The sequence below is a fragment of the Lipotes vexillifer genome, unplaced genomic scaffold, assembly GCF_000442215.2.
Source record: "Lipotes vexillifer unplaced genomic scaffold, Lipotes_vexillifer_v1.1 scaffold543, whole genome shotgun sequence".
Classification (NCBI taxonomy): Eukaryota; Metazoa; Chordata; class Mammalia; order Artiodactyla; family Lipotidae; genus Lipotes; species Lipotes vexillifer.
In genome coordinates this window covers 722,665-747,241 of record NW_006799055.1, presented here as the reverse complement: position 1 = coordinate 747,241, position 24,577 = coordinate 722,665, and the positions used below count along the sequence as shown (strand labels likewise).

Genomic DNA, 24,577 nt, shown 5'->3' with positions numbered 1-24,577 from the left:
CACACACACACACACACACACACACACACACACACACACACACACACACACACACCCCAGAACACAGCCATAGAAAAGAATGAAATGATACCATCAGCAGCAACATGGATGAACCTAGAGATTATCATACTACGTGAAGTAAGTCAGAAAGAGAAAGACAAATACCATATGGTATCACTTATATGTGGAATCTAAAATACGACGCAAATGAACTTATCTATGAAACAGAAACAGACTCACAGACATAGAGAACAGACCTGTGGTTGCTGGTGGGGGGTGAGGAGGGGGTTGGGGGAGGGATGGAGTGGGAGGTTGGGATCAGCAGATGCAAACTATTACATAGAGAATAGATAAACAACAAGGTCCTGCTGTATAGCACAGGGAACTATATTCAATACCCTGCGATAAACCGTCATGGAAAAGAATATGAAAAAGAATACATATATTTGTACAACTGAATCACTGTGCTGTACACCAGAAACCAACACAGCACTGTAAATCAACTATATTTAAATAAAATAATTTTTAAAAATATAAATATAAAGCAAAAGTGGTACCCATTAAAATATAAAGCTATTTTATTCTTTGGAAAAACCGAAGACTTAAAGGTTTCTTAAGAGTAAACGTAACCTTATGAGTGAATGTGTAAGACTACACATAGCTAAATTTGATTTTTAAGACCTCCCCAAATCAGAACATTTCAAAGTGAATCGTCAACTGTATACATACACACATTTACATATACCACACAGACAAAAAGTCTAGAGGGTAGAGAGCAAAAACATTAACAGCATTTATACTAAGTAGAAGAATTTTATAAACGGTATTGTTTTCTTTAAAATGTTTTACAAGTTTTTCAATAATCCTATTGCTTTCTAATCAGTTACGGAATTAGAATAAAACAATAACAAACAAAACAATGAAGTTTACATTTTTAAAACTAAATACATAAAATAAATAGATTACGGCCAAGAAAGGACAAATAAGACAAGCTAGATAAACACCTGCTTTTAGAAAACACTGGTCAAGTACATGGAGACATCACAGAAAGGATAAATGTCATTCATCTTACTGCGGAAGATAAATTATATTTCATTGATTGCTAAGTGGCAATCACACTAACCTACTTGATAATGCACAATTATGATTACCTTTCTAAGTAGTTTATCTTAAAAAAAAGTTACGCCTTAGCTAAAATTAATACTATATGACCACATAGGTAACGACTATGTTTTCAAATAGATAAGAGTAGAAGTGGGTACTACTGTTCCTGCCTTTGTACTACCTGATGTACCTATTCTGGGACATCTCCCTTCTGTACTTTTGATTATCTTTGGTGTTATGTCTCAGGTAACTATAACTTACTAAGTTATTCAAGTCATCTGGGAAACAAGAAAGGGTTTTACAGTTTCAGGGTAGACTGCCCTCCCTTTTGGTCCAACTGAGATGGCCACTTGAACTAGTCCGGGAAGACTTCAGCTATATAGCTAGTGGTTCTACTTGAGAAAGGAGATTTCAGATATGACTCGTGTGTTGGCATAATTTGAAAATAAAAATACAATAATAAGCTTACATCTGCACTCTGCACTATAAACAACCTAAGAGTGAACCCATCTCTCCTTCAGAATAATGATATTTATGGAAAATGTTTTCCCAGTTTCTTATTTTTCTTGGCTGCCTGTCCTAAGTCCCAAAGGAGTAAGGCAGACAGCACTCTGGGAAATGAAAGAGCTGTTTGCTTGCTTCCTATGCCAGCTGGGAGTCTGACAGTACCTCTGCGAGGCGAGATGTCTCAATTTTTTAGTAAACCTGTCTTTCTCTGGGTATGAAGAATTAAACAAGAAACGTCAAAGCATGAACTGAATGGCTGCTACTGAACCAACAACCCTACTACTAGGTAATAAAGAATATCCCTGTGCAGGATTAAAAAGGATCAATTTCAGAGCAAAAAGCAAGTATTATTAATGTTTGCCCAGATTATATATAATAGCAAAGCAAAATACTATGAAAAACAGAAAGGGTTGAGAAAAGGTAGATATGGACACAAAAACTGAAAAATAGTAATGACTTCAGAAAAAAGTGGACATGTTGAATTCTTCTATGTCTAGCACTTCAATATGGAAGAAAACTCTGTGAATTATAACAAAAGCACTGTTTTGTCCACATTAAAATATTTGACAATGAATTAAGATCCACACAACCTTCACCAAATTACACAAAATGGACTTTAGTTGGTCCTCATCCAATCCTCCTGCAACCACTGCTGTTGTCCACCCCTACTCCTCCTTGGGTTTTCTTCTTGCAGAGCTTTCATGAGCGTCAAACTTTCAAAAAAGTTTATTTTTCCAATAACTCTGTTCCTTTTCCCATTTTAAAAACTCTCATATCTCTAAATAGAGGCATTGTACGTTTGGGTTGTTCCCCGTCTCTTAGTGAATTCACGTAACCTCATATCGGTATTTTTCTTCAATTTAATGCACACTAATTTCTATTTTTAGCCCTCTCTTCTTTCGTGAGGGCTATTCCAGTAAGAATGTGGAACAGCCCTCACGAAAGAAGGCTCACATTCTTAAGTAAGAGGGCTATTCCTCTTACTTAAGGAGAGGTCAAAGATGACTCCCAGGTACCTATACTATTTGCTCTTTCTAAAAGAATTCCATTAGCTTGATTGTCTTTCTATGTATTTCTATGTCATGTAGACTAAAACCCAGAAAGTTAAAAGAAAGGCTGATGACAGTATACACAATGACAGTAGCAAAAAATGAATGCTGACCCTGAGAGAACAAAAATCACAAAAAGTAAAAGCAAAAGCTTAGCAATTTGGGACCATGTGAAATACAAGCCAAAGAAAAAACTGTCAGAGATCTCTTTAGTCCAGTGAGAGAAATAATTATGTAAACTATATAACTGCACTGTCCAATATAGTAACCATTAGCCACATGTAACTACATTTAAATTAATTAAATAAAATTTAAAATTCCATTCCTCAGTCACACACCACTTTGCAAGTGCTCAATAGCCACATGTAGCTAATGGCTACCTTACTGGACAGCACAGATAAAGAATACTTCGATCACTGCAGAAAGTCCTACTGGACAAAGCTGCAGTGCTCATTCAACATTCACTGAGTATTCCCCATACAATAGGCACAGTGCTAGGGACAGAAGTATAGAAAGATGAGTAAGATAAGGCCTCTCTCTGCCCTCAAGGAGCACATAGTCTGTCTAGGGGATGAAACAAAAAATATTTACAAGTGCTAGAATAGAGTTAATAACATTTATGAGAGAGTAATTGATTAAGAGGCTCAGCTCTGAACTCCAGACCAATTAGCTGGAATTCCAATCCTTTTACCTAGGTTCTCTGTGGACCGGGCCTTATTCACCTGGTGTTATGATGGTACAGCAAATAATGCTGAGACTCATCACTACCTAGCAATCCTGGGCTCATCGGAACCAAGATGCTGAAACCTAAACAGGATTTACGTTAGCTTTGTTCCCCTGGACTTGGTGCTTCACACTGCTGGCAACCCTTGAAGGAAAAAACCGTCCTGCTACTCTGGCTTTTTTCCCTTGGTCCCTCCCAGGAAACAGCTTTGCCTCAACTGTCCCTTTGGTTTGTAGCTCCTAGCATGTGCTATACTTATAATGATGAAGTCCTTGACCAAGTAATTAAGGCATTACCAAGGAATTAACACTGCAATCGAGAACAAGTATTCAGTGGAAATGAAGCAAGAAGGGAGGGGAGAGGTGCTCCTAAGCAGAAAGGGCAGGCTAAGCAAGGATGAAAGAGAGAAGCATAAATGTTAACTGAAAGATCTGTGGGCAAGCAGACTGATTCATTACAACCCAAACACAGGGCACACACAGGGGGCAACAGCAGGAGATGAGGCTGGATCGAAACCCAACTGCTAAGAGCCTTAATGCCACCACCCAAGGAGCCTGGCCTGTAAGTGATAACCAAGCGTTTTTAAGTAGAACAGTTAAATGATGAGATCTGTGTTTTCAAAAGACAAACCTGGGAAAAGGGTGAAAGGCAGATAAATAGCAGTAGCTAAAGAGGAATGATATCTGGATGAAGACCTGGCTGAAGGTAGTGGAGATAAAGAATAGGAAATTCATCCAAGAGACATTAGAGAAAACTGGTTAGCTCTGACTATTGATAGGATGGATCTGGTACACTGGCATCCAATAAATGTTTGTTGCACAAGTTACTGAGAAAGACACTGATCACTTAGATGTCAGAGAAGGGCAGAAAATGAAAACCATGAGAAACACAAAAATTTAAGGGAAGGACTGGCAGTGAGAGAAACTGAAAAGGAACAAAGAAATCAAACGAGGCCATAATCCTTCTGCCTGGAATGTGATTCCCCAAGATACCTGGATGGCTGTAGCTCCTTCAGACCCTTGTGCAGATGTCGACATCTTAGTGAGTTCTCCCCTGATGGCATGATTTAAAACTGAACAGCACAGGAGTTCTCTCTCAGCACTCTCCAACCCCCTCTCCTGCTTTATTTTTCTCTGGAGAAAAATACCAACATCTATTATACTATATATTTTACTTATTTATTGTGTTTAATGTCTGTCTCCCTACTACTTAAATGTAAGCTCCATTAGGGGAGGAAATTTGTCTGCTTCATTCACCACTGTACACCAGAGCCTAAAACAGTGCCTGGCATATAGCACCTGCTCAACAAATACTTGCTGATTGACTGAATGATGCGAAGAAATAAAAATAGCAGGATTACTACGCGTATACTGATAAGTATGGAAGTAAACTGATATCTAACTTGGAAATTATATTGATTATATTGAGCGCTAAAAGTAAAAATCTATATAACAGTCCTTTAAGTACAAAAGGCTCAAACATATTTTCTTCAAATATGTGTTTCATATATACTATATTCAAATATATGTAATTAATTTTAACATAGGCTTTCTGTTTACTCACAAAGTAATGAGAGAGACTTTATAGCTTGAAAAATCACTCACAATACTTGACAGCCACACTGCAAATCCACCACTTCAAGTATTTAAATCCTATTAATACCTTTTCAACTTCCACTACAAATTTCTAATTTCCTTTCTGAAATTTTGGCTATTTTAAAACATTAAGCAAATGCAAGAAGCTAAAGTTGAAATACCAGAATGTCAGTATAAGCACAGTCATTAGCTTTAAGATATAATGAAAAGGATATGACATTAAAAAGGTAAAGAATGGTCAAAAGTTAGAAATGCAAAAATATCCAAGAATACAAAAAGGCCCACCTAGCTGGCTGGCTTCGGGAAAAAGACCAAATATCATGAAGTCTCACTTTCCTCATCAATAAAATGCAGCTAATACTAGCACCTACCTACCTGATAAGCTTGTTCTGAGAGTTTTTGTTGGATTAAATCTGTTTCAAGTAATTAACTTGGCACAGTGTAAATGTAATTTACACAGAGTAAATGTAATTTACTCCTTTAACCCACAAATATTTATGAAGAATACAGAAGGCATCATACTTACTGCCTACAGTGGCCAATGAAAGAGATATACCTATCCTCACAGAATCTAGGACAACTAAAATAAATCTAAAGACAAACAAACGAATTACCAAGTGTGACAAGTGCCACAGAGGAAGCCTATGGGGTCCTGAGTCAGAAACCAAGGGAGTGTGAGAATTCAACCTTAGATGTAGGCAGGAAAAGTATGTCTGAGGACAGGCAAGCTAAGAAGTCATTACCCATACATGTAGGGCACAAAAGTACACTGATAAGGATTTCAGGCAAAGGGACTGATATGTGCAAAGACTCAGCCCAGGTGTGGGAAAGAGCTTGCGGCCTCTGAGGAACTGAGAGGACACAGTGTAACTGAAGCACAGGAAGCCAAAGGAGGTAAGATCATAGAGACAGGCAAGAGCCAGATGATGCAGGACTCTGAAGGGCCACTGTAAGAATTTGTGACTTGATTCTTTGGGACTTTATTCTTCAGTGGAAAGCTGCTGAAGTTTTCTGGTTTTCTTCAGAGGGAAAGATGATCCAATTTACATCTCATAAAAATCACTAGAGCTATTTTTGGAAAGTGTATTACAGGGGAATGTGAAAAGAGGTAGAATAATTAGTTCCAAGACTAATGCCATAGTCCAGGAGACAGAGATGGTACTTGCAATATGGTGGTAGCAAGGAGATGAAGAGGACTTGATGGATTCCTGATACAGTTTGAAATGGATTGAATTTGGGGGATGAGGGAACGGAGAAATCTAAGATGACTCCTAGATGTCTGACTTAAGCAAATGCTTGGCTGATGGTGCCATGGTAAGTAACACAGTTAAGAATTTAATTAATTTTAGCTATTCATAGCTACTATTAGGATAGAAGAGAGACAGGGAAAAAACCTGGTTATCCTATAGCCAAAATAGAGGGAGGGAGGGAGGGAGGGGACACTAAAGCACAAACAGAAAGGACAATTAGGTCAAGCTATGAGGGAAAAGCAATATCAGCCCAAACTTCCCACTGAAAACAACTATAAAAGTGACATAAAATACCAAACAAACAAACTGAGCTATCTAAAGGAATAGAGAGAACAACCAAGAGAGCCTTGAGAAGGGAGACACATAGAAGGTCCCTGTTTTCCCCTTGAGGTATTTGCCAATTACCACTACGGGGTATACAGGCCAAGCAGGAAGCAGCATCTCGGAGCTTATATCAGTCCCACGGGGCTGGGAAGACAAAAATCGGAATTCTGTACTACACCAAAGCAGCCAGGAATTGAGGATCCCAGATAAAAAGGAACCACAAAGAATGAGCCCATCATTCCGCTCAATTTTTGCCCTCCAGGAATGTGCTGAACATGGTATGAAGTGCAGGAAAAATCCTCAAAAAGATGTTGCAAAGAGGCTAAAAGCTAAGCAGAACTTTCATCAGCCTCACAATACTTAAAATTCAGGGCTTGCCAAGGAAGAGGCATCTTGGTAAATACTTCAAACTTTTAAATGAGACCTCAAAAGAGCTATGTGCTAAGAGGCTATTTGAATTTCCTGATTACCCTGAATTCAGGCTTATGTCTTATCAATCATTGATGAATCAAAGTGATCAATGTTGCCCTAACTGCCTGCCAGAGAATATTAATAACATTTTTCTGGGACTCCCGTGGTGGTCCAGTGGTTAAGACTCCACGCTTTCACTGCAGGGGGCACAAGTTCGATCCCTGGACGGGGAACTAAGATCCTGCGTGCCACACGGTGCAGCCAAAAAAATAAATTTAAAATTTTTTTAAGAAATAATATTTTTCTATCTGAAGAAAGATAACATCATTCAGATCCTCTATAATTTTTCATCACAATGTTAATAAAACATTACCAGGCATACTGGAAAAAAGGATCAAATGATCAAAAGGCAGACAACAGAAATAAGCTCATGCGTGATGCAGGTATTAGAGTTATCAGACAGAAACATTACAACAATGTTTATATACTCAAGAAAATAGGTAAAACACTGTGAGAACTTGAATCTGTATAAGGTTTTGGACTAAAAATACAAAAACTGAAATTAAGAACTCAATAATTGGGTATAACTGGATATTGGACAGAGAAGATATGATAGGTAAACTTGAAGATAGTTCAGCAAAAATATCCAGATACACAGAGGGGGGAAAAATAGTATGAAAACTGTGAAATGACCTAGCATACATGAATTCATAGTCCAAGAAAGAAAGGAAAGAATCAGGGCTTCCCTGGTGGCACACTGGTTGAGAATCCACCTGCCAATGCAGGGGACACGGGTTCGATCCCTGCTCCGGAAAGATCCCACATGGCTCAGAGCAACTAAGCCCATGCACCACAACTACTTAGCCTGCGCTCCAGAGCTTATGCACTGCAACTACTGAGCCCATGTGTCACAACTACTGAAGCCAAGTGCCTAGAGCCCGTGCTCCACAACGAGAAGCCACCGCAACGAGAAGCCCATGCACCGCAACGAAGAGTAGCCCCCACTCGCCACAACTAGAGAAAGCCCACGCATAGCAACAAAGACCCAAAGCAGCCAAAAATAAATAAACTTATTAAAAAAAGAAAAAGAATCTCAGCTTATGCAGAGGGTGTGGAGAAAAGGGAACCCTCCTACATTGTTGGTGGGAATGGAAGCTGGTGCAGCAACTGTGGAAACAGTATGGAGGTTCCTCAAAAAACTAAAAATAGAACTACCATATGACCCAGCAATCCCACTACTGGGCATATACCCTGAGAAAACTGTAATTCAAAAGGACACACATGTACCCCAATGTTCATTGCAGCACTATTTACAATAGCCAGGACATGGAACAACCTAAATGTCCAATGACAGATGAATGGATAAAGAAGATGTGGTACGTATTTACAATGGAATATTACTCAGCCATAAAAAGGAAAGAAACTGGGTCATCTGTAGAGATGTGAATGGACCTAGAGTCTGTCATACAGAGTGAAGTGAGACAGAAAGAGAAACACAACTATCGTATATGTGGAATCTAGAAAAATGGTACATATGAACCTATTTGCAGGGTAGGAACAGAGAAAAAGACATAGAGAACGGACATGTGGACACAGTGGGGAAAGGGGAAGGTGGGACGAACTGTGAGATCAGGAGTGACATATATACACTACCATGCGTAAAATAAGTAGCTAGTGGGAACACGTTATAAAGCACAGGAAACTCAGCTCAGTGCTCTGTGATGACCTAAATGCATGGGATGGGTGTGGGGTGGGAGGGACGTCCAAGAGGGAGGGGATATAGGTATACATATAGCTGATTCACTTCATTGCACAGCAGAAACTAACACAACATTGTAAAGCAATTATACTCCAATAAAAAAAAAAAAACTATGATGCATAAAGAGATTCATCTTAAGCTATAAGGACAAAGAAAGGTTTTAAAGAAATAGCTGGAAAGAGAAGTTAAAAAAAAAAGGTACTATATAATATCCAAAAAATTAGACTTTAAGGCAAAAATTATTACTAGAGATAATGATAAAAGGATCAATCCAACAGGAAGATACAACAAATTTATTTGTAAATTTATTTGCAACCAAGAACTTAGCCTCAAAATATATAAGGCAAAAATTTGAGAGAACTAAAAAGACATATAGATGAATCCTCACACAGCTGGAGATTTTAACACATTTCTCTCAATGAAGTGATAAAAAAGACAAGTTGGTAGTGATACAGTCGATTTGAACATGATTAATAAACTTGACTTACATGATATTAATCACACCACACTTAATTTTCTAAAACTGACCAGAAAGCAAGTGTCAACAAATTACCAACAACTGAAATCAGAGAAAGAATGATCCTAGACCACAGTAGTATTAAACTAGATATCAACAATAAGAATATAGCTAGAAAATCCCCAAATGCTTAGACATTATGCAATATACTTCTAAATAACCAATGGATCAAAGAAACCACAATGGAAAATTGAAAACAATTCTAATTCAGTAATAAAAATATGATATATCAGACTTGTGAGATCCAGCTAAAGTTGCATTTATAGGGAAATTTCATAGACTTAAACGCATACATTAAAAAAAGAAGACTGATCACTACCGATTTGAGTATCCACCTCAAGAAACTTTAAAAAGAACAGCAAATTAAATTTTTTAAGAAACAGAAGGAAAGAAATAAAAGTAAAAGCAGAACCTAACAGAAAATAAAGAACTTTTTAAATCTGAAAATTGGCTTTGAAAATCAATGGTGATCAAGAAGCACAAATTACCAACAATCAGATTTTAAAAGCACATATCATTACAGATACTACAAACATTAAAAAGATAATGAAAGGATATTGTAAAAAAAATGTAAGCCACATTGGAAAATTTAGATAAAATAGACAAATGCCTTAAAAGCAAAACTTGTCAAAATTGACAAAGAATAGAAAACGTGAATAGTCCTACATGAATTGAAGAAACAGAATCAATAATTCCCACAAGAAAACTCCAAATGGCTTCACCAGTGAATTCTTCCAAACATTTATGGATGCAATAAAATCAATTTTCACAAACTCAGAGAATAAAAAACATTTCCCAGGTCACTTTATGAAGTCAGCATAACCTTGATACCTAAAAGTGTCAAAGACTTTACAAGAAATTAAAAATTACTCGTCAATCCTTTTCATGAACAAAAATGCAATGTAAATGAAATATATTCTAGCATATTAAGAAGATAATGTATAGTGAAAAAGTTAGGTTTATCCAGAAATTCAAGGATGATTTAAAATTAGTAAATGTGCATCCCTCCCCCATCCCAATTTTAAACACATATCTAAACACACAGCAACTACATTCAAGAATTTTATCCTAAGAAAATAATCAGACAAGGCACAGAGATATACTCTAAGATATGTATTATGACACTGTTTATAATAGCTTTTAAATGCTATATGAATATGGAATAGCTAAACAATTTATGTACATTTATCAGAATCAGTTCAAAATTATAATATGGTTCTATAACTTGTTTGTATGGGTAACTGTTAATGATATATGACTAAATGAAAAAAGCAGGATACAAAAGCAGGAGTATTTCTAAGGCAAAAACACTAATTTTATATGAAAGTGAAGAAAATTAAACATATATCATGAGAGAACATTTTGTCTAGACATAATGAATTGCCATCTTAATTTATGTTCATAAACAAAAGATATAATGCCTAACTTAAGACAATTTTCTTCAGCAGAAAGATCATTTTCTTCTCAAAATCTAGTCAAAGAAAATTGCCCAAGTATATATTTTATTTAGACCATAAAAAAATGCTACTAGATTTGAATCTATCAACAGAGATCTGCATCATACATAAGCAGTTATACTAGTATGAAGACAAAAACAAAATACCCTGAAAGCACTAAATCAATCTATGTGTTGTGTGTGTGTGTGTGTGTGTATATACATGTGTGTGTGTATATATATATATATATGTATGTATATACATATATATATATATATAAAGCAATAATAGTCTGCATTCAAAGTGGTAAGTTTATAGGAAAAAGTTCTATTGTATAATATAAATACAAGAGGACTCAAAATTCCAACAAGTTTAAAGAAAACTCCCTTTAATTTTAGCAACTAGTAAGAAAATTCACCTGCATTAAAATCATTCCAACCCAGAGGTTACATAGTATTTTGCAAGGATACCTGGAACAAGGTTTTGGGAGGGAATCTGAGGTATTTTGCTTAGGAAGGAGTGGGTAAGGGATTTAGCACTGTCTGCTCAGGTATGGTAGGGGGAAAGGGCTTAGTGTGTTTATCACTATTGCCATGAGACCCAAATTCCTACCCTAGCTCTGCATTTTCCTAGCTACTCCTGATTCCAAAGAAGTTCCTTACCCTCTCTGAACCTAGGTTGTGAGAAAGTAAAAACAGCTCTGCTGACAATCACACTGTGATACCTCTAAAAGACAGAGACAGACAAAGCCAACAGAAGACCAACAGGTAATAAACTCTCCCAGGGCCACTCTACAGCTCCAAAATGACTAACACTCTCCCCCAGCCCCCTTCCTTTCTCCTGACTCCTAAACAAAGACAGCTGAAAGATCTGATTACCAACCCACTTCCACTTTGTGTACGCAGCATTCAGTCCAGAGCTAGTCTCCACTTCCCCTGCTCTCTCATCAGAATCATTAGGCACAGTACAAACCCCAGCAAGAACCTCTCCCAATACCCTCTTAGGAGACTGCGTGGCTGCTCAGGCACAGGTTCCTCCTCGCTGCAGCAAGTCAATAAACCTGACTCGTTCCACTACAGATGTATTCCTGGTGGTCTTCTCCTGGTGGGCAATAGCTGCTTCTTTTTCTATATACCAACCTATTTATCCAGGGTCACTGAGAGGATTAAACTAAATGCTATCCTGTAAAATGCCGAGCATCTGCCTGGGAAACTGCTAGTACACAACAAATGTTAGCATCTCTCCCCTATGAGCTCAAAATAAAGCTATACATGTAATTTTATTTTTTTAATCATCTACCTAGTTCATCCCTACAAGAATCTACATCTCTGCAAAACACAGCTAACAGCCAAAAAAGATAAGCCCTGAAGTAAACAGAACTCTAAGCAACCAAAACAGACATGATCAAGTCCATGAAATAAAGATTATGCACTTTACCGTAAGAACTCCTAAAAATCTCACTTGGACACCATTTGCTCATTTTTAACACACTTTATTCTAATAAACTTTGAAAATCTGGTTTCCACACCCACAGCAAATTAGAATCAGCAACTGTAAAAAGTTAGAGAGCAACAGGTACTTACCACAGAAAAATGTAATTGCTTAACAAGGCAGGAGATGGGAAAACTATAAATATCAAACAGAACTTAAAATACTTAAAATCTTAAGTCATCTTACACACAACTTCTAAAATTTTTTTTTAACATCTTTATTGGGGTATAATTGATTTACAACGGTGTGTTAGTTTCTGCTTTATAACAGAGTGAATCAGTTATACTAAAATATTTTGACTGAACATCCCAACTATAAAATACTTCAGCATATACTGCCAATATATATATTCATTTATAAACCATATATTTTATGTCTATTATAAAATGTATACTAAAACAGAATTAAAATATTAAAATACTGTTTTAATTATTAACGATTTTAAACATTATCTGTTTTAATACTGCAATCACTAAAAATACTATTACTGTTAACATACTAAGTAAGAGCACTGTTACTGAATACGCCTCTTTATTTTTTAAAATCTTGCTTTCCCCTTTTGTAAAGTTCAATGAACTCTGAAACTAAGAGAAGTCAAGTCGTAACTGAAAAACCTAGCTCACAAATGCATAGATCCATATAGAACACTATATCACTTACTGGTTCACAAAATCATATCACTTTTCTATTGTATCACCAAATATGCACAAGTCTTTGTTAAAAGTCAGTTACTTGATGTCAATGTTATCACAATTTTATTTTACCTGATGTCAGTCAGATATTTTTGCAAACTAAGGAAAATGTGTTGGTTTTTACGTTTCTAATAAATGGGTCTAAAGCCCACTAAAATTCTCTGTTAAGATTTTTCAACACACTGGAAAAATCTAAACATGTTTTCAAATGTTCTCTCCGTAACACTTCTGAAAAGCAGGTATTTTTTTCACTTACTGGTTAAAAATGTCAATTTTGCCTTAAAGAGACAACTAATTGTTTTCTGAAAATTATTTGCTGGGCTTCCCTGGTGGCGCAGAGGTTGAGAGTCCGCCTGCTAATGCAGGGGACACGGGTTCGTGCCCTGGTTCGGGAAGATCCCACATGCCGCGGAGCGGCTGGGCCCCTGAGCCATGGCCGCTGAGCCTGCGCGTCCGGAGCCTGTGCTCCGCAACCTGAGAGGCCACAACAGTGAGAGGCCCGCGTACCGCAAAAAAAAAAAAAAAAATTATCTGCCAGGTAGCGTACTATTGATAGCTTCTTGCCATCATGGAAAAGATCAGCATCTAAAATATTCATCTTTTGTAAAATAAAAATATGTAATTCAGCTTTGAGTTCTACAATTCTTTAAGTACTTTGACAGTGAACCTCTGCTCCCCATTTCCATACAAGTATCATAAATTCTTTTAAAAAGTATTTGTAAATCTATATAATATACTATGACAGAAAAGCTGTAGAAACTTTAAGAAACTCACGGTGCTGCTTTTGTTCTCCACACTACAAAATTCCCACACCTTTCCCCAGCAAACCATGCTCATGAGAACATGGACCTAGAAAAGCCTGGAGGCTTTTTCAGATCCAATCCATATATTAATACAAAACCTCAATTCTTCCCTCTTTTTGGAGCACAAAATAACAACTAGAAGTTCTAATATTTTTATTCTCACATAGCAACTGACTTGCCTCATCTCACTTTGTAAATTACTAGTAGTGAAGGGGCATAAGGCTTCACAATCTATATTAGATGCTGAGGGTCTGACAGCTATAGTTTATAGAATAATGATACTACATTACACAGTGAAGGAGTCAATGAACGTCATTGAAGTGAATCAATATTATTCAAATGATGGCTCTAAGTCAAGGAAAGTAAATTATGCGTAGCATATTACATGTAAGCAAATAGGACAGTAATCCAAAATAAATTGCGATATTGCCCAAAACAATCTTTAGGTATTCAAAAAATTTACTGATTCAGAAAAATTTACTACCCAGGGTTTTTAGTTACCATGAATTCTAGTCACTTTCAGTTTTCCCCCCTCAGAATGAGAGGAATTCTTCAAGAGCATATTTAAGAAGTACATACTTCAGTCTCCTAAATCATATTTACTGTTCCATGTTATGAAAACCAGTAGAGCCATCAGTACTTTATCGATAATTTAAAATAACTTCAAGCCTTACACTAAAAATATATTTTTCATATTCCAAGTAGTTAATAGCAGACATCACAGACTTCATATTTAACACCATTATTATAAATAGCAGTAGTATGGGACAATATTTACCTTTCCCATAAGTAACAGAGAGAGTAATGCTTTAGGAGTCAAGAAAACTCTCAACAGTTTTTTTTTTGTTTTTTTTTTTTTTGCGGTACGCGGGACTCCCACTGCCGCGGCCCCTCCCGCTGCAGAGCAAGGGCTCCGGACGTGCAGGCTCAGCGGCCATGGCTCACGGGCCCAGCAGCTCCGCGGCACGTGAGATCTTCCCGGACCGGGGCACGAACCTGTGTCCCCTGCATCGGCAGGCGGACTCCCATCCACTGCGCCACCAGGGAAGCCCCTCAACCGTTTTTAAATGTCTATTCTGTTTTAGAAATTACAGGAGATCTAATAAAGGTAAGTCACATATTCATGAAAATTTGACATCATGTAAGAATCTGAAATACACTGACAGAAAATGGTTCACAGGAAGGAAAGATCACTGTGGACTAGAATGAACTAAAAACCGTTTTCACAGGAGAGGGGCATAAGCTGGAGTAGGATTCAGAGCTAGAAAGGAAAAGGCATTCAAAGCAGAGGAAAATAATGTGTCATTTGTTTTCTCAATAAAAATGCCTAATTCAGAACACGAAATTTAAGACACGTTCAAGTAAAACAATTTAGAGAAACACTCCATAAGAGATATGTTAATTAATAACCCGTTCATCAAGTCACCTACATATGTGTGTGTGTATACGTATATATACATAAATGGTACTATCTACCCTTTAGCTTCATAAAACCTCCCAACTTATACTGGGAATAAGAAGTTCCACCAAGAGAAAAAAAAATTAAGAAGAGCTGTTAAGTAAAGAGAAAATCTGTGCATTACATCTCTTTTGGGGGGGGGATTTTTTTTTTAACATCTTCATTGGAGTATAATTGCTTCACAATGGTGTGTCAGTTTCTGCTTTACAACAAAGTGAATCAGCTATACATATACACACATCCCCATATCTCCTCCCTCTTGTGTCTCCCTCCCACCTTCCCTATCCCACCCGTCTAGGTGCTCACAAAGCACCGAGCTGATCTCCCTGTGCTACGTGGCTGCTTCCCACTAGTTACCTATTTTACATTTGGCAGTGTATATATGTCCATGCCATTCTCTCAGTTCATCCCAGCTTGCCCTTCCCCCTCCCTGTGTCCTCAAGTCCATTCTTTACGTCTGCACCTTTATTCCTGTCCTGCTCCTAGGTTCTTCAGAAGCTTTTATTATTATTATTTTTAAGATTCCATATATATGTGTTAGTATACGGTATTTGTTTTTCTCTTTCTGACTTCACTCTGTATGAGTTTCTAGGTCCATCCACCTGACTACAAATAACTCAATTTCGTTTCTTTTTATGGCTGAGTAATATTCCATTGTGTATATGTGCCACATCTTCTTTACCCACTCATGTGTTGATGGACACGAAGGTTGCTTCCACGTCCTGGCTATTGTAAATAGAGCTGCAATGAACACTGTGGTACGTGACTCTTTTTGAATTATAGTTTTCTCAGGGTATATGCCCAGTAGTGGGATGGCTGGGTCATATGGTAGTTCTATTTTTAGGTTTTTAAGGAACCTCCATACTGTTCTCCATAGTGGCTGTATCAATTTACATTCCCACCAACAGTGCAAGAGGGTTCCCTTTTCTCCACACCCTCTCCAGCATTTATTCTTCGTAGATTTTTTGATGATGGCCAATCTGACTGGTGTGAGGTGATACCTCACTGTAGTTTTGATTTGCATTTCTCAATGATTAGTGATGTTGAGCATCCTTTCATGTGTTTGTTGGCAATCTGTATATCTTCTTTGGAGAAATGTCTATTTAGGTCTTCCGCCCATTTTAGGATCGGGGTTTTTTGTTTTTTTGATATTGAGCTGCATGAGCTGCTTGTAAATTTTGGAGATTAATCCTTTGTCAGTTGCTTCATTTGTGAATATCTTCTCCCAATCTGAGGGTTGTCTTTTCCTCTTGTTTATGTTTTCCTTTGCTGTGCAAAAGCTTTTAAGTTTCATTAAATCCCATCTGTTTATTTTTCTTTGTCTTTCCATTTCTCTAGGAGGTGGGTCAGAAAGGATCTTGCTGTGATTTATGTCACAGAGTGTTCTACCTATGTTTCCCTCTAAGAGTTTTATAGTGTCTGGCCTTCCATTTAGGTCCTTAATCCATCTGAAGTTTATTTTTGTGTATGGTGTTAGGGAGTGTTCTAATTTCATTCTTTTACATGTAGCTGTGCAGTCTTCCCAGCACCACTTATCGAAGAGGCTGTCTTTTCTCCATTGTATATTCTTGCCTCCTTTATCAAAAATAAGGTGACCGTATGTGCATGGGTTTATCTCTGGGCTTTCTATCCTGTTCCATTGATCTAGATTTCTGTTTTTGTGCCAGTACCAAAGTGTCTTGATTACTGTAGCTTTGTAGTATAGTCTGAAGTCCGGGAGCCTGATTCCTCCAGCTCCGTTCTCAAGATTGCTTTGGCTATTCGGAGTCTTTTGTGTTGCCATCCAAATTGTGCAATTTTTCTTCTAGTTCTCTGAAAAATGCCAGTGGTAGTTTGATAGGGATTGCATTGAATCTGTAGATTGCTTTGGGTAGTATAGTCATTTTCACAGTGTTCATTCTTCCAACCCAAGAACATGGTATATCTCTCCATCTCTTTGTATCATCTTTAATTTCTTTCATCAGTGTCTTATAGTTTTCTGCATACAGGTCTTTTGTCTCCCGAGGTAGGTTTATTCCTAGGTATTTTATTCTTTTTGTTGCAGTGGTATATGGAAGTGTTTCCTTAATTTCTCTTTCAGATTTTTCATCATTAGTGTATAGGAATGCAAGAGATTTCTGTGCATTAATTTTGTATCCTGCTACTTCACCAAATTCATTGATTAGCTCTAGTAGTTTTCTGGTGGCATCTTTAGGATTCTCTATGTATAGTATCATGTCATCTGCAAACAGTGACAGCTTTACTTCTTCTTTTCCGATTTGGATTCCTTTTATTTCTTTTTCTTCTCTGATTGCTGTGGCTAAAACTTCCAAAACTGTGTTGAATAACAGTGGTGAGAGTGGACAACCTTGTCTTATTCCCGATCTTAGAGGAAATGGTTTCAGTTTTTCACCACTGAGAACGATGTTGGCTGTGGATTTGTCATATATGGCCTTTATTATGTTGAGGTAAGTTCCCTCTATGCCTACTTTCTGGAGGGTTTTTATCATACATGGGTGTTCAATTTTGTCAAAAGCTTTTCCTGCATCTATTGAGATGATCATATGGTTTTTCTCCTTCAATTTGTTAATATGGTGTATCACATTGATTGATTTGCATATACTGAAGAATCCTTGCATTCCAGTGATAAACCCCACTTGATCATGGTGTATGATCCTTTTAATGTGCTGCTGGATTCTGTTTGCTAGTATTTTGTTGAGGATTTTTGCATCTATGTTCATCAGTGATATTGGCCTGTAGTTTTCTTTCTTTGTGACATCTTTGTCTGCTTTTGGTATCAGGGTGATGGTGGCCTCGTAGAATGAGTTTGGGAGCGTTCCTCCCTCTGCTATAGTCTGGAAGAGTTTGAGAAGGACAGGTGTTAGCTTTTCTCTAAATGTTTGATAAAATTCACCTGTGAAGCCATCTGGTCCTGGGCTTTTGTTTGCTGGAAGATTTTTAATCCCAGTCTCAATTTCAGTGCTGGTGATCGGTCTGTTTATATTTTCTATTTCTTCCTGGTTCAGTCTCAGAAGGTTGTATTTTGCTAAGAATTTGTCCATTTCTTCCAGGTTGTCTATTCTATTGGCATAGAGTTGCTTGTAGTAATCTCTCATGATCCTTTGTATTTCTGCAGTGTCAGCTGTTACTTCTCCTTTTTCATTTCTAATTCTATTGATTTGAGTCTTCTCCCTCTTTTTCTTGATGAGTCTGGCTAATGCTTTAACAATTTTGTTTACCTTCTCAAAGAACCAGCTTGTAGTTTTATTGATCTTTGCTACTGTTTCCTTCATTTCTTTTTCATTTATTTCAGATCTGATCTTTATGATTTCTTTCCTTCTGCTAACTTTGAGGGGTTTTTGTTCTTCTTTCTCTAATTGCTTTAGGTGTAAGTTTAGGTTGTTTATTTGAGATGTTTCTTGTTTCTTGAGGTAGGACTATATTGCTATAAACTTCCCTCTTAGAACTGCTTTTGCTGCATCCCATAGGTTTTTAGGTTGTCGTGTTTTCATTGTCATTCATTTCTAGGTATTTTTTTATTTCCTCTTTGAGTTCTTCAGTGATCTCTTGATTATTTAGTAGTGTATTGTTTAGCCTCCATGTGTTTGTATTTTTTACAGATGTTCTCCTGTAATTGATATCTAGTCTCATAGCATTGTGGTCGGAAAAGATACTTGATACGATTTCAATTTTCTTAAACTTACCAAGGCTTGATTTGTGGCCCAAGATATGATCCTGGAGAATGTTCCATGAGCACTTGAGAAGAAAGTGTATTCTGTTGTCTTTGGATGGAATGTCCTATAAATATCAATTAAGTCCATCTTGTTTAATGTATCACTTAAAGCTTGTGTTTCCTTATTTATTTTCATATTGGATGATCTGTCCATTGGTGAAAGTGGGGTGTTAAAGTCCCCTCCTATGACTTTGTTCCTGTCGATTTCCCCTTTTATGGCTGTTAGCATTTGCCTTATGTATTGAGGTGCTCCTATGTTGGGTGCATAAATATTTAGAACTGTCATATCTTCTTCTTGGATGGATCCCTTGATCATTATGCAGTGTCCTTCTTCGTCTCTTGTAATAGATTTTACTCTGAAGTCTATTTTGCCTGATATGAGAACTGCTAGTCCAGCTTTCTTCTGATTTCCATTTGCATGGAATATCTTTTTCCATCCCCTCACTTTCAGTCTGTAGGTGTCCCTAGGTCTGAAGTGGGTCTCTTATGGACAGCATATATACAGGTCTTGCTTCTGTATCCATTCAGCCAGTCTATGTCTTTTGGTTGGAGCATTTAATCCATTTAAATTTAAGGTAGTTATCAATGTGTATGTTCCTATTACCATTTTCTTAACTGTTTTGGGTTCGTTATTGTAGGTCTTTCCCTTCTCTCGTGTTTGCTGCCTAGAGAAGTTCCTTTAGCATTTGTTGTAAAGCTGGTTTGGTGGTGCTGAATTCTCCTAACTTTTGCTAGTCTGCAAAGGTTTTAATTTCTCCATCGAATCTGAATGAGATCCTTGCTGGGTAGAGTAATCTTGGTTGTAGGTTTTTCCCTTTTATCACTTTAAATATGTCCTGCCACTCCCTTCTGGCTTGCACAGTTTCTGCTGAAAGATCAGCTGTTAACCTTATGGGGATTCCCTTGTATGTTATTTGTTGTTTTTGCCTTGCTTGGGCATTAGATCTTAATATACCCTTTCTTCAAAGTTAAAATTTTTCTATTCTCTAGACCTTTATCGAGGATGACATTTTCCCCTGGCATACTCTATTCTATATCTGTCATTTTAACTTGGAAAAGTGACAAAACTTCAGTTTGAAAAAAATTCATTTAAATAATTTCCTGTCCACTAGAGGGCTCCAACATTTCTTCCACAAATGTTACAGATATGACATTACAATAAAAATATTCATTAAGCACTGAAAAAACTCAAATTATCATTAGCTCACTTAACCCCAACTAAAAATGGTTACATCTGCTACAATTTTACATTAATAGTTTTAAAAGATACACGGTTTTTCTGTATTTTATCATTTAAAACATTTTGAATAACCAAAATTGCTTTGACATTATTCTCACACTAATTGTCAATGTCTCTCTTAGGCAGCATTTTCAATTTTACAGATATCATGAAGTATACTTTCAATCCAAAACTCTAAATAGTAGTTCAGATGTCTTATATAATAGTTTTATAAATACAATAATTTATTTCTTCATAATTTTCCAAATCCAGAAAATTACCAGCTTATCTACCCAGCCTTAGGCTTTATTACTAACAGAAAGAGTAAACGTTTTCTTTCAGAAAAACCTAAGTCATTAACATAATTCATGCTACAATTATAAACAGTGAATATTGCCCATCATAAACTATGATTTGTGCTGAGTCGAAAAAAATGAATCATTTAAACACAATGTATTATAATGATATTCTGCTCAGATATTTTCAGATTTTTCTCACAAATAAGTTATTACACTGGAATGTTAGTAAATCACTTAGTTCAAACTCAATCACTCTTAGCAAAGGAAAAGCCAACGTTTTAAGTAAACACATTTATATCATTTATAGGACATCCTTACAGAATGTTCATTGAAAAAGTATCAACTGCAAATTATTTTTTGTAAAGAATATAGCAAATCCATTCACTGGGGGTACCACTCCCACCCATCCTCAAAAGACTGACTTGCTAAATTTGGATTGTAAGAAAAAGAGACTTATGGTAAACAAAAAAATTTACTGAATGTTTAAAAATAAATTTTAAATGTTAGTTATATTTACGAAATAAAAAAAATGATGCTAAAAAATCGATTTTAGAGTCACAATAATTGCCGTAAGAAGGCTTTACCAAAAACATCAAATGATTTAGCAATTATTATAGCTCATTTATGAACTATCTCCAGTGAAAACATGACAGGGGTTATAACTTCACTGCCCCACCTCGTCTCCTAAACAGGATTTTCCTATACAACTGACAGGCACCGTTAACACATGAAACAGCGTAACATTTGTTTCTAAATAGCACATACGAACTGTCGCCACTGAGAAACTTGACATTTTTACTGCATCTAGCAAAAATGTACGTATTCGTACTTGCAAGAGTGTGTATCCTGATCACTTTAGAGTTGTACTTCAAGGGAAATGTCAGAGTGTGGAAAGAGGTGGGAGTGGACCGGCTGACGCTCTCCAAGAGTGGTAAAAGTCTTCTCACTTTAAGTCACAGATGTAAATGCAGACTGTCAATTACTGATAATAAAAAGTTGAACAAATATGAAGCATTTAATCGACAACTTTCAACCAGTATTTATCATGTCATATTTCAAAAAGTTGAGGATTCTAGGTACATATCAAATAAAGGCACTTCTTAAGCAAAAATGCAATGTAAGTACTAGCAAATGAAGGTTTAAAAGGTTTTAACGCTGGAAAAACCCCTCAAGACCTCCAACAAGTTGGACAGCTAGAAAATGACACATAAAAAATATTCAGAACCATCTAATATGAGCTGTACCTTAGATACACTCTGAAATGGCATCACCAGGGCATTATATGTTTATTACATAATACTGCTTTGCCCTTGCATATCACCTTTAATCAAGGGATCTCAAAGCACCAAAGAATCATCAAGGCCTTAAAATACAGTCTGAAACAGAAATAGTTGTATTTTATAACTGCAGCTACTAATAAAACCTTGCAGTACTTCCCGGTCCCCTGATACGAACACTAGCTTCCAAACCTTCTCTCTGACTTGGAAACAGTATTCCCCAAATCATCTCAATTTGTGACTGATGCTACCCACATTCCAGCTTTTCTTCATCACTGGGCCTAAATAAAGTTGTGGCACTGTTTTAATGACACAAATCTATTTCACGACAACTTCTATGGCAGATAAATAGTACGAAGGGTGATCATATCTCACAGTGCGCATGATGATATAAGATGGAGGCTTTAGAGAGAGAGCCAATCTTTGCTGGAGGTGATGAGCCCACAGAGCAATTATCCAACAGAGGAAAGAGCATTTTCCAGCTCTGTCCAGAGACCTCTCCAGGCAACTTCGCGAGTAGGGTGGAGGAAATCAAGTCCAGCTATCCTCAAGCAGGCCGGAGACTACTCTCCGGTGTGCACACCAGGAGGGAAGGGAAAACTAAAAGGACAATGCTCGAGTTTTAAGAATCAGGAAGGAGAGTGTAAGGTTGCTATGTGGCCACCCTAGAGACAGAACACTGTGGTTCCTTTGCATTTAAATAGTGCACTAAAAGGGAAATCAAACGCTAGCAAAATGTCTTTAAACCAAGGTCAAATTATGCCAGTTAGAGCCATTTAATTTTTATTTTACAGCCTGTAAATGAGGTTCACTCTTATTGAAACATCTGTCATTTTAAAATTTAATCACCAGGAAAGTTCCATTTTGTTTTATCGCTGAAATACACAAACACTCAAATGTTAACTTCATGTAAGTGAGCATAACTATGTTAACTTCAATTCTTTCATAAACAAGATTATTCACCTTCCTGATAATTGCATTACGTTTGTCCCTAGGACAGCAAAGTGTAATTTCACACTCATACAAACCCACATCCCAGCACTGTAAACCTACACAGTTCCTGTTAGTCAACAGTCTCATATCCTTAACCTTTACGCAGAGTACTTTTTGTTTCAGGTTCTTAACATTCCAGGATGAAGGCTCAATCAATAATGTGTTTTATGAGCTTTTAAAAGTCCAATGATGTAATACTACTAAATATTTGGTACTCTTAAGTCCTGGAATATTCATTAAAAGTACCAAAATACAGCCTAGATTTGTGAAAATTCCAAAACGTCTTAATATTTCTGTTGCCATACTTGTTCACCCATACGTTTCAAAAAGCTCACAGCAAATTCTGGTCAAGTTTCTCTCCAAGAGATAACACGTCCCTGTTTTTGGAAATATCAAGCTTGTACCTACTGCGTTAATGATCAGTGCCACCGAGCACGATCCCCGTTTTCCTGTCCACCTCTGTATCTAGCAGGGACACCCGTCCTGAGCTCTGCCCACTGCCACTGACGTTTTCAGAAGCTTTAAAGACACAAGTGTTCAGAGGCTTCTAGCAAAGAAGAAGAGATTTTCTCCACTTCAGGCTACCTTGCTACTTGTTCCCAACTTCTCCATTGTCTTTAATCGTTTAGAAAACACAAATGAGAAAAATCCGCATTAAAAGCAGTACCTCCTCAAGAGGGACACCAGACCCTCCAACTTCTCCAGATCTCCCAGCACCGTGGCTTTTCAACAGTCCCCCGCAAGCCTTCACCCCACGCCTGTATCCTGATTTAATAAGACTGGAAACCACAATTAAATCAAAGGGTGTCGTAACTCTTATCCTTCACTTACCATATCCGCCGGGACATTACTGGACATCTTGCCGTTTGATATATATACCCAGATGTTTACGCCGAAAAAAAAAATCAAAAAGAGACAACAACAAACAAAAATGAGAAATCTTCGAGCTACAGAAATCAACCTTCACGATCTTGACTGGTTCGAGATGTGCTTCCCCCTAAAATAAGTTCTTTCGGAGCCAAAGTGCCGGCCGGGCCGAGGTTCCGAGCGAAGAGGAACAATCGCCGGGAGCGGTGTGACCAGACCAGGAGGGAACTCCTGGGGTAGGAGCCCCGTCGTCGTCGTCAGCAGCAGCAGCCCCAGGACCGGCCGCGCCAGGTGGACCGAGCCGAGTGACACACGGACATGGAGCGGGGTGGGAGGGGGTTAAATCGTCTTCCTCCTTTCCCAGCCCGGCAGTGATTCACACTTGCTCCCAAGTCGAGTCTTCATTAAGCAGGAAGAGAATGCCCCGGCGCCGCGGTACACAGATAACTATGTGGCTACACATGGACGCGTCCCCCGGCGGACGGCGCGGGGAAACGGCTCAACTCGCGCGGCCGGCGTTGCCAGCCGGGCCGCGGAAACCCGCGCTCAAGGGCATTTAACTCGTTGGCAGCCGAAGCGCAAGCCCGGGCCGGAGAGCCGGGGCGGCGAGCGGGGAAAGCGGGGCGCTAGGCCCGGCAGGAGACCCCACGGCCCGTCGGGGTTCAGGCCGCGGGCGCCTCCGGGCAGCCGCGGGGCTCAGGACACATAGTCTCCGGCTTCCCGGCGCTCCTCTCTCGCCTCCGCCTCCCCCGGCTCCGCCTTCCCCTCCCCTCCCCGGCCTCGCGAGCTGCCCACGACGCCGACTTCGGCTGGGCCCCGGAAGAGCCCGGGTCCTTCCTCTCCTCAGCCCGGGAACCGCTTCCTCTCAGAGCTCTGTCTCTCCTCCTCCTCCTCCTCCTCCTCCACTTTTCAGTACCCGACGCCGCAGCCGCCTCCTGTCATCGCCCCTCAAGCCAACATGGCGGCGGCGGCGGCGGCGGCGGCTGCCGGAGCGCGAGTCGGGGACATGGGAAGAGCACGGCCCCCCCTCGCAGCCACCGCCCCCGCCTTCCTTCTCCCCCTCCCCCTCCGCGAACACCAAAGGCGTCA

General features: G+C 38.3%; 1 protein-coding gene across 1 annotated transcript in view; it reads right to left on the bottom strand.

Moving 5' to 3' along the window:
- The window catches only part of UBL3 (ubiquitin like 3), a 69,754-nt gene extending 46,071 nt beyond the window's left edge, over window positions 1-23,683 (bottom strand). The window contains exon 1 of the mRNA XM_007471432.1: window positions 23,453-23,683. Within this exon, the coding sequence (XP_007471494.1) occupies window positions 23,453-23,479 (27 nt within the window). The 5' untranslated portion in view covers window positions 23,480-23,683. The remainder of the gene's footprint in view (window positions 1-23,452) is intronic.
- Window positions 23,684-24,577: the final 894 nt, after the last annotated feature.